This window comes from Clavelina lepadiformis, chromosome 1 (genome assembly GCF_947623445.1).
Source record: "Clavelina lepadiformis chromosome 1, kaClaLepa1.1, whole genome shotgun sequence".
In the NCBI taxonomy this organism is placed as follows: domain Eukaryota; kingdom Metazoa; phylum Chordata; class Ascidiacea; order Aplousobranchia; family Clavelinidae; genus Clavelina; species Clavelina lepadiformis.
The window spans coordinates 6,901,764-6,912,998 of record NC_135240.1 but is presented as its reverse complement, the minus strand read 5'-3'; the positions used below and the strand labels follow the sequence as shown (position 1 = coordinate 6,912,998).

Genomic DNA, 11,235 nt, shown 5'->3' with positions numbered 1-11,235 from the left:
CGAAAATGGCACGTTTTTATCACATTTTGCGCCATTTCAAAAAAAAGAACTAACACTTTATTTTTGTGAGAAAAGAATATGATTAACGGTTTAAAACCTAACAAAGTTTTCGTAAACCAAAAATTCAAAGTCAATAAACATCTCAAGGGCATTTTGCAAAAAAAAAACTTGTAAAATACTTGTGCTACTTCATGGCTCGTAAGGGAAAAGCATGGAAAGTGGCAGTTAATGAGCTTAAAGTATTAAAACTCCGAAATACTTGTCTAAATTTACATCTAAATTTGGTCCATTACGCGCGGCAAGTCGTCTTGAAAGCAATTCATATGCACTAAATGGTGACATTGAAAAACTAAAGAGCTCCATCGTTGAAATATACTTGCAGGCCAATATACAGCGCTAAATGAGCTATGTTATAAAATTATAACTTTTATGTGAAAAAAATCGCGTAAACAGCATTTAAGTTCCTGTTGTGTCATAGACGTATGCAAGATCTCGCGGCATCGTACTGTTATGGTCAGAAAATAAAACATTATAACGACACACAGCTGACGTAGGGTGTATCAAAACACTGATGTACTGCAGCGTGCGCCTGCCATCTAGTCTCTTCAGCTCTAAGATCAAACTTTTCCCAAGATGGCGCCGTAGATCACTGCCCATCTTTGTCATATTTCTCTGGCAAATTGACATCACTTGGAAGAACATCTCCCGTCTTCTCACAAACCTATCACACATTGTTTCAATGTTTAACAGAATCATTCAACAGCGGCTCTCTCGAAATCGGGGATTTACCTCTAGCATTCCCATCGATCTCTCGCACCAGAGGCGAATTTGACTCGGTCCTGTCCCTGTCCTGTAAAGAAAAAAGGGTCGGGTCTGGGAGACTTCTTCGGCAACGTTTCGGGGAAACATCAGCGCAACACTCGTTCTCGCAGCGATAAGCAGGCTGAACTGGGAGCGACACCGGCTGGCATTGTCTTTGTGAGGAAGCGAGATTGATCACGTCGTCAGACTCCGAGGAGGACCAGGAATCTGTGAGGAGATTTCCGTTCGGCGTGGTCACAGTCAACCTAGGGAAAATGGTCTGATTAAAACAGTCGTTAGGGGCGGGTCGCTACGTCAATAAGAGAAGACTCGCATTGGTATCAGAGAGACAGCGTACAAAATTGTTGAAATGCAGGTTCCAATTAGGGATGTGCCGCGAGAAAGATTATTCGGGTTCGTGCGAACCCGAATATCCTGAAGGTCGATACGAACAAATCCCGAATCTATTCGTATTAGAACCAAACAATAAAATTTCCTCCAAAAGTTGTCAAGTCTTGCTTCTAAAATGACGTAATCCATAAACAAATCGCTTTCTTTCGAAAAATAGTGTTTAAAAAACGATCGAAAAAGCAAAATCGTTAGGAAAACGATCTTCATTGTAAGTACTGCTGACTCTAGTTTAGCATTTTTTACGAAAGTTAGTAAATTCATAAGTAATATCGTATTCGGGTTCGCCATTGTTGGTGTTCGTGTTCGCCCGAATTTTCTATAAAGGCGATATTCGGCGAATCTATTCGGGTTTGGGTTCGTATCGGCCCATCCCTAGTTCTAATATACAATGTTAAATTACCGTGCTTTCAATCACGTGAGAAAGATTCTGTCGCAAGCTACATTTCTTGTTACTTGTTAGCCTACACGTCTAACAAGTAACAAGAAATGAGACTAAGTGAGTAAAATGGAATCATACATAACTATACATACTCCATTACTTACTGTATCTCGGCGTGATTTTCTGAGTCACAATTCTTTTTAGTCGGCCACCTTACCACATGCTGAGAACTCATTGACGCCATTTTCTTTGCAGCGGCGTTTACACGATCCGCTAGATGCTGCTGTCGTAGCTGAAAATCAAATCGATGTTAGAGGTAACTTGTTTGTGACGGAAAATGAGTTACATAAGCGAGAAGATTTGACCGCCTTTGCATGACGTCATGCAAAGTATACCATCCCATTCAAAATTGCGGAATCTTTGCGAGTCACTCCCAATATTTTGCAGAATAACGCAGGATTATTGTCGACAATGCTCTAATTTTTGTACAGCTGCGTGAACCTATAATTAGCTTCAGGTTTTTTGTTACATCGGAAAAAATACAAACACAGGATTATTCAATCAAAACTTAATCCAAGTCGACTCGAAGAACAGGAGGGCATAGACTTGATTTTGGACAGAAACTCAGTAGAAAGACACTTATTCGATTGAAACAAAAATGTAGACAGATAGCCGTTGCATTATTTATGGAAATCCATAAAAAATGTATAACCTTATCAGATCGATGCAATAAAGAAATGTAAATTGGTTCCAATAAATGCTTGAGCCAGCACTTGAAGCCTGAGGTACTTCTAACCTTCCAAGTTGATTTATGCAGATTTTTAATGTACAACCCTGTAAAGTCATTTGACCTCAAAATCGTAAATTGTGTTAGCGCCCCACATCGCGTACTGTACTAACGAATAAAAATAAGTATCTTTTCGAAAAGTGACGTGCACAAAGCGTAACTTTTAAATTACGTCATTATCTTACCTTACTTGCTTCTTCCGTCTTTTCACGAAGGACTCGCAACTTGCTCTTGCTGTGTTTAAACCAGACAAGTCCAATCATGATGAAAAGACTGCCCACGCCAATGAAAACGTAACCACGAACAGATGCCTATAGACCAGTATAAAATACAAGGCATGGGCTACATCTTGATATCTTACTTAGACTTATACTGAATAAAAGTGTGATCGATACAAATGGATTCAACTGCAGGACCATAGAAACAACACCTCAACGTTCATCTACCGTAGTGAAAAAGAAAGTGACTATTTCAACGTAAATAGGTCACGCAGCCCTTTGTTAAAGATAGGTGATTATGGGATAGGAGAACGGACATGTAAAAAGTTGATATTAGTTATCGGGTTTAATTGATTTTAGATTTAAATTAGAGAAAAAGTTAAACTAGGTTAAGCCTTATCATATGTTCTCATATTCAAGTTATATAGGTAAACAAAATACTGTGAAAAATAGTTTCGGATGTATAATTTTTTTCCGATGAAATAGTGACAAGCATGCTGTACAAATTATTGCATACCTCAGCATTATAAGCTAATAAGTCCACCAGAAGCAGAATGACCCCGACTACCATTGAGAGTGTGGCTAGAACGATCGTGCAGACGCTTCTTCTCAAAATAGGATGCAGTTCGTCGTTTCTGAATCAACAGAGCTCTAAGTTTTAATGCGTTGTTTTGCCTTTGAATGCTGTGGTTATGGACCTATATGTTCTCAGTATTTTTGCTCGTGACGTCATGTTGACATAAGTATATCGAGCAGGTGAGATGTTTAAGTATAAATCAAATTTTTCCTTAAATTTGATTTTGAATTTCTGTTCTTGTTCAAGCGCATACCAATCTCGCCATAATGAAGATAAAGTTATACGTCACAAAAAGCGGTTAAAATAAAAGTGAGCAACGCGGGTTAATGCGATGAGCGGAAAACACTTTCCGCAAGTTATTGATGACGTAATTTTAAAATTACATGGCAACACTGCGGTCAAAAGGATATTTATAAATCTAACGAAGAATTTAGCGACGGTGTTTTTACGTGGCTGTCGGTCATTTGTTTCCAGCACGTGAGTGAATTAAGAATTATTATGCGCCGTCAAATCATTTAACGCAGAACATGTTTGAAAATCCAAATTTAGGCAACCTTGACCTTGCCTAAGGCCAAAATTACGTCAAAAGCATTGATAATTAATATATATATGGTTTCGATTTACGAAGGTTCATTGGTCGCGCTAAGCATGATCGAATAAAGTCACAGGTTGTGTTGTCATAAGTGCAGATGCAGGATATGTGTGATATTAAACTTACTTTTTCTTCCGCATACTGGCTGGAAGTCGTGTTTTTGCGGACGCATAGTTCATCCCGGAGCTGTAAAACACAAAATAAACATCATATTATCAAATATTGTTTGCAACAAGTGGTATAAAATAATTTGTTGGCTCCGTCAGTTTAAAATACCTTATGGCGTTGAAAGCCCTCCTGGCCGGGAGCGGACTCCGCATTGTCGGAGTCGTCCGCCCTCCTCCATCATCCCTGCCTTGGGATAATCCAGTCTGTCCGTCTACACGGAGCATAGAGAACATTCCGGCCATCACGGCGTTGGTTTTCTGCACAATTTAGAATGAAAAACTAAAATATGATCTCTATGTTGGAATATAAGAAAAAGAAAAACGTTATTCGCCGATTTTAACCTAATTGTAAAACTTTGTCTATAGCGAATGGAACTAATTCTTGTCAATAATTTGCCAACTTTTAAATGTCAAAAAAAATAACAAAGTCCTGCAAGATTTAAATCGATGCGCTGAATACAAAATTGAAGTCCACCCCGCCCAGAAACAGCTAATGTGGTTTACCTCAAGCTCAAATAACTTTGCATTCAAAGTTATTGGAGCAATATGTGTTTGTGCTCTCACTTAATATCGTTGTTTGGTCATAGAAATCGTAGACGACCGCAAACGCTTTCAAGCAGAGTGAAGCATACTAATGTGTACACATACTTCTGTAACTATAGCTTGCAGCAAAGCTTGGTTAAACTCTTTTACAAAACAAAATCTTTGAGGAATTTACAAGGTGCAGCTATTTCAGTAAGAAATAAATGTAATTTATAGGGCATTCGTTGCTCAGCTATAGGCGACTATGCGCGTATGATTCCCCCCAATGTATTTCCCAACATCGAGGTTAAAGAAACGGCACCAGCATGTTACAAAAAGACCTATTTCTTCCATTTGTTCGATTTTCTTCATAAAAATGCTGTAAGCTCACTATTTATGACACCAACTAATTCCCAGCATGCACAGGTGTCGTCATTCACGCCTGTGAAATCAAAACAACAATATCGATTTGCGCTAAGCCTTACAGCGCACCTAATCTTGCATAAACTACTGCTGCAACGTGTGACAACATAATAGCACGATTGTTACGCTGAACACTTATGTTTTCGCCGAGGACTGTAATTTTACAGATTTGGAAACATAATTTAGAAAATTATATATAGCATATGTCAAAGCATGTTATTGCTTGGCTGTCACTATTTTACCGAAAACATTGTTCGTTCGAAGCAGTTTTTACAGTTTTTTGTTAACCTAATTATAAAACTTTGCTAAATATAAATAAAATATAATATACATTAGAATTTAAGCGGGATATCGACCTTTCTGAGTCTTCTCAAAAGCTGACCTCATGTATGATGATTGCCGGCACAAAAACTGTCTGTAAATTCTACATTTCTCCACCGTATAGAAGCTGAAGAGTTCATACTTAACTTAGCGCAAAATGCTACTGCGAGTAGCACCACATACTCGTCTTTACGTACATCAGCTTAGTTCTGTACACTCTACAGCCAAAGCAAGGACAAACAGCGGGTCCTTTAGACATTTTTTATCGAAACAACTCAACAACTCTGCTGCGGCTTCACCCTAAGCGCTCTGTCTCATTGTCTGTCGTTCAAATGCGCTGCTTCTGGGCTATTTGCTCCAATTAAGCGTCAAGGTTGGTTGATATGAAAGAGAATAGCGAAGCACGGCAACAATGACGTCATCAAACCGCTAACAACTTGCATGGTGCCAAGCAAGATAGGCCAGTATTTTCGCCCTGAGCTTCGACAGTTGTTACAACATGCCAATGCAATTATTTACAAACCATCGTCTGTACAGTGAAGTGAATGTTTAAGCGCCGAGTCATTTTTGACTTATGTACTTCAAGGTTGCAGAAGACAAAAAGCCAGACTGCCTCTATCACAGCGATAACTTTAGAAGCTGAAGTTGCTTTCCTCTGATGCGTATCTGATTTCTGATGTGCTCCCTTTATTGACACAACATTACAAAAACAAAAGCCAACAGCATCTCTGAAAAGCGACTTTCAAAAAAGGAAATTGACCCAAAACAACAAATCTTTATATTTCGTATTATGAGAAAAATATTCACGGGTTTCAACCAATAAGTGATAAAGCTTTAAATTTATTAAACTAAGTATACTTGGCTAACACGGTTCAGCCACTATCAGCTTTAAATTTGAAATACCAAACGGTTCATGCAGGCTGTTCAAAGTTGGGAAAATGTCCCCAGACTGCTCGCACGCAAGTTACCTTCGTGTACCTTGTTTCGTGTTCCTACTAAACATACTTATCCTCTATACCAGACGTGGGCAAACTGCGGCTCGCGAGCCGCATGCGGCTCTCCGGCATGTTTTTTTTTGGCTCTTCTAGTCGAATCGTAAAATTCCAAAAAATGTAAAGGCTACCAAGAGTACCGTTTATGAAAGTTTCTGTGTAGTTTTTCTTGATTCTATACTCTATGGCAAAGGTTGTCAAAATGCACCTCACCAACATGTTTTTATGGGTCTTTTAGTTAAAAAGTAATATCCCAAAATGACTACTAATAGTATAATAACCAAATTGACAATCATTACTGATTTTGCGGCTCGCTGGTGTTTATATTTTTCCGCAAGTGACTCTTTCATTGAACAAATTTGCCCACCCCTGCTCTATACCCATAACCCTTTTCTATAGTAACGCAAAGGATGCGTATTATTTAACCCAAAACACACATTATGGAATTAGTTCTAAATAAACCTATTTTGTATATGCGTGGCTGTTCAATCAGGGACTTGCTATAGGTTAGAACAAAGACAGATAAGCCATAAAAGTAACTTAAAACAGCACTTGTCTACCTGACATCCACGCGTTGAAATGAAATCCGTAACGAATTTTAAGCAATCAGCTGATACAGAAAAATATCTTTGTCATACATCTAACGCAAAGCAAAGAAATAAATCACCGGCCTTATACACCTTACTCAATAAATCCCTTTTATCTGTTTTATATAAAGTACGATAAAAAGATCAAAGCTTTTTTGATGCTTTTGGTATTTGAGTTTTGAGGTAACTGAGATAATTGCTTACGAAAACAGACATAATATTAGAGTAAGTAAAGATTCATATTTCGAAATATTTTTAAGTCGTCCAGTCTAAATTCAAAGGTAATCGGCGCCAGATAAATGGATTTTGGTTTTATCAGATTCTACGTTAAGATTTAGCGTAAGAATATCTGAGATATTACCGTGTCGTGACGTTCAACTAAAATTAGACAAGCTACGGTTCAATGCAAGTCGTATAGAATTCGTTTGCTTCAGTGATTATGCTACGTCAGTGTTAGTATCATTTGTCCAACCTTGCTATGTGAAAGCTTCGATTTGCAAAGTAAAATGAAACTGCTGAGAAAATTGGACGTTTCCAAATCAGTCTTTAATTTCCTATAATCGATTTTCAATACTTAGAGTATTCATTCTAAAGATCGCTTCGTTGCAGAGCCAAGCTAAGAACGACACGAATCGACCATTGAAAAAAACTTACATTTAATTACACGTTTGCTGAAGTACAATAGGCCTAATACTTGTTCGGTAACTTCATGGCTGCGCTTTATAATGCAAATAACACGTTTGCGTTTAGGCTTTTCGAGGTAGATCTTAAAAAAGGAAAAAAAAATTGTAAGGATTATTTCATCGACATCTTCTCTTGTAACTGCGTCTCGTTTCTCAACTACACAGCTTTGTCCGCAATAAAGCTAAATGGCATAGTCAGACTGTTTTAAAAAAGGTAATCCAACTATTTACAATAAATCAAACTCGTTCACGGTTTTGTGTAGGAATTATAATTTAAGAGACAAACAAAACGCGTTTTGCGAGCGGAACTGTCAATCAAACTGTTTGGCAACCGGTCAAATTAGACGAATCACGTGGTGATTAGTGATTACTTTTCTACATGGGAAGCGAAAGCTATTATGCTAATTTATGCTGAAGTAAATGCCTAAAACCTTTTTCAGGTCATGAACCACAGCAGCATTCTTCAAAAAGCTATGGACCACTTCGCTAGAAACACGTTGCAAAAGTCGAAATTATGTTTTAACTTTTAACCAACGCGATGTTAATCGAAAAGACGGCAAATGAAACGTTTTAACAAATCAATGAATAGCACTCGAAGATTCGTCCAATACATAACTAACTAAACTATACAACAACAGAAAAACAAGTAAATCAGAAAAGCAGTAGAAGCAATGGAGTGAGAAGCGTACGGTACGTCTGTACGCGTTTACTTTAACACGTTTACTGGTGCCATTGATATTATTATTACATCACAAAGGAGGTTTTGCATTTTTGCAAATGTCCAAAGGAGTTGAGGTGCATGTCTGGCTACAGCTGTGGTCTCATCAAGTGGAATAACGGCCTTATGCAAAGACTAAAATAAATGGGTTTTCGTAATAACTGGATTTCGTTTTATAGAACCCTTAAAGAACCCTCAGGGGTCCAAAAACCCCTCTCTTAATCTATTGCACTAAGACTAAATACTACTAAATAATATCATATAGTTATTAATTGTAATTTTATATAATTATAATTATGATTTCGCATTACACCTGAAGAAGCAAGCTTCTGCTTGCGAAAACTCGTGAAGAAAATTATAAATAAAGTTAACCTTCAACCTTCAAAACTATATCCTGATTTTGGTTTACTATAAAATTCGATTAACACGGTTCAGACAACATCAACTTAATTATAATTAATGTATAACTATTAATTTACATGTAAAAGATACGGTATTATATATTATATAATATATTGTATAATTTACATTATTACTATAGTTACGTATGTTACACTTGTTTTTGCCCTGTATTTATTGCGTTTCACCCTTGCGGCCGATTACGCTCTTTCGTGCTTAATTAAGCACATGTGTCTTTTTTCGACTTGTGTCCGACAGATAGTCGCACTGCCAGTTTTATATTGGAACTCCTGAAATGAGCTGTGTCAAGGAAACTTAACTAAACTGCTTTTAAATAAAAGATGTAGCTGTAATTCTAAGAGTGAGGAGAACAAAACCTAACACGTTTAATGCCGTATATTTGTGTATCACACTTTTTCAGACATGTCAATTAGCTTTAACCAAACAAAATATACCTTTTCAATCGAAACTAAGTCATAATAAATAAAATTGTATCTGGTTGTAGTTTAAATGAAACCGACTAGGCGCAAGAATTAAATAAGAATTTTAAACATTTTAGACTTAAAAACTTGTGACAAATTGTCACAAGGAAAATGTTTATCAACAGCGACACTTAACGATATTTTAAAAAGTTGCAGTTCCGAAAGATTTTAACTTTTACCAGGAAAGATCACGGTTATGGCGAACGCAATTTATAGGGCCGTGTATTACGCAGAAATTATAATATTTTGCAAAACACAACTAAACCACCATAATTCTAATATACAGTAGATATATGGGCTAACGTCATTTTTTGTCTGTCTTCATAAATGTCCAAAATCTTCAGAAATTTGAATGTTGAATAACGCATATACATTGTTGTTGTTCATATCATTGTGTACAAAATACGTCAACATAACGACATTTTCAAAAACCTTATCGCAAAAGCTATTAGACCTTTGGAAACATTTCATAAAGTCGTAATAGGCAATTTTTCCGCAAAACTATAACCCAGTTGCTGACGTATCACCAAATCAAATTGCTCTCAATGGTGACGTCATGATTTTCTTTAAAAATTTTTGCCCGGATTTTAAGAAAGAAACTTTAAAACTGTCCGTGAAACGAGCGATGAAAGGAAGAAGGTCAGCGTGTTGTCTTAAGTAATAAAATTACTACTTTCCTAGGACACGACGCCTCGTCATCACTAGATTACTTTTTTAAGCTGATCAAGAATTTCAGGCGGGTACGCCCAAGAAGAAAATTATTAAAAAAGATTCACGAGTAGTTTGTGCCAACTTCGATTTTCCTGTCTCTGACTGAAAAATTCTGACAGACGGTTGTGAGTTTGAAGTTGAGCGCAAGAGTTTTGTCAGGATATAGGAGATTGCACGCACATTCACATTCACGAGATTTTTAAGAATCATTTTAGAACATTTTTGTTCGTTTGTTGTCATTGCCAAAATAACTAATTGCCGTAATTTTAAAATGCGCAGATGCGTTTAGTTTGCCAAAGCATCACACTTTCACACACATGTTACCATAAAACTATACAGACATGTCTAATATCTATACTGAATACATAGTCATAGTGTATACCGTATATACTTGAACACTAAGTCGCATGAATCAAGTAGGAAACCGCGATTCAATTTATAAGTTAAAGATGGATATCATATTCATGCAAAAATCAGTAAAACTCACCCAATGTATTTCGGAAACATTTCTTCGTTCTTTCATATTGGGTGCTTCCGTTGACATGACAACGAAGTCCAAAATTTTAACCAACAATCTTAAAACTAACGACCCTACTAGCTGCTGCATGATATTAAGGCTTGCTTAAAGCAATTACTGTACAGCATAATGGGACTTTCATGCAACAATACTGACTGGTAACCTCCTAGTGCCCCCAAATGGGTAAATGGAATAACAAAGTGATTACGCGACGTGTCTTAATGTAATTAAATTACTTACTTTAACAAGATTAAAGGAAATTGATAACACGGTAAACTTAATCAAGCGTATCAAAAGTTCGCTCTTCCGTTTTTCACGCCTTTGGTTAATTGCAGATATATACAAAAGAGAGTTGTTTGACCAAAGTAAGTCGCAACCAGTTAGGTTAGGAGAATAGGAACGTAAAAAGTCGATTTAAGCTATCTAGGGTTTAATTAAAGTTAGATTTAAGTTAGGTTTAGTTTACTATGTTATAACATTTAAGCTATAGGTATACAAGAAACCACGAAAACTAGCATTGAATGCACGTTTTTTTCACGATGAAATAGTGACAGCCTATCCACATGCACAAATAGTTGGGACAGCGGAAAACAGCTATGGGTTGGTGACGGGAATAGGATAAGACAAAAGTGCACCGTGCACAGCACTGTTGATTAAAAATAACCAAAATCATAGGCTAAATCATAAAATCATTTCTAGGCTCTACACTGAAACCCACACAGTGATACCGTAATACATTTTTGACACGACCTCACACGTGACAATAACAATGGTATTAGGTTGTATAAAACTAACGATAGTCATTGTGAGCGCAATGTAATAAAATCGGTTTGTATTCTTCCTAAATTAGGACTGAATTGAATTTACCTTCGAAAAGAGCAAATATTTCCGAATCAATATGGTTGAAATACGTCTGCTGCATAGACGATTTCAAACACACTTGTTTAA

General features: G+C 36.8%; 1 protein-coding gene across 4 annotated transcripts; it reads right to left on the bottom strand.

Moving 5' to 3' along the window:
* Positions 1-10,723, bottom strand: LOC143468719 (uncharacterized). 4 transcript variants are annotated; one of them, XM_076966076.1, is made up of 8 exons: positions 10,258-10,723; positions 4,042-4,190; positions 3,892-3,951; positions 3,114-3,231; positions 2,564-2,689; positions 1,756-1,883; positions 790-1,067; positions 1-721 (listed from the first exon to the last, which is right to left on the bottom strand). In XM_076966076.1, the coding sequence occupies exons 1-8, from the start codon at positions 10,375-10,377 to the stop codon at positions 714-716; spliced, it is 987 nt and encodes a 328-aa protein (XP_076822191.1). In that variant the 5' UTR covers positions 10,378-10,723; the 3' UTR covers positions 1-713. The 4 variants fall into 4 exon arrangements, with proteins under 4 accessions (XP_076822191.1, XP_076822217.1, XP_076822200.1 ...); XM_076966102.1 differs by lacking the exon at positions 10,258-10,723 and adding an exon at positions 5,234-6,041; XM_076966085.1 differs by lacking the exon at positions 10,258-10,723 and adding an exon at positions 4,437-5,201.
* Between the last annotated feature and the right edge of the window lie 512 nt (positions 10,724-11,235).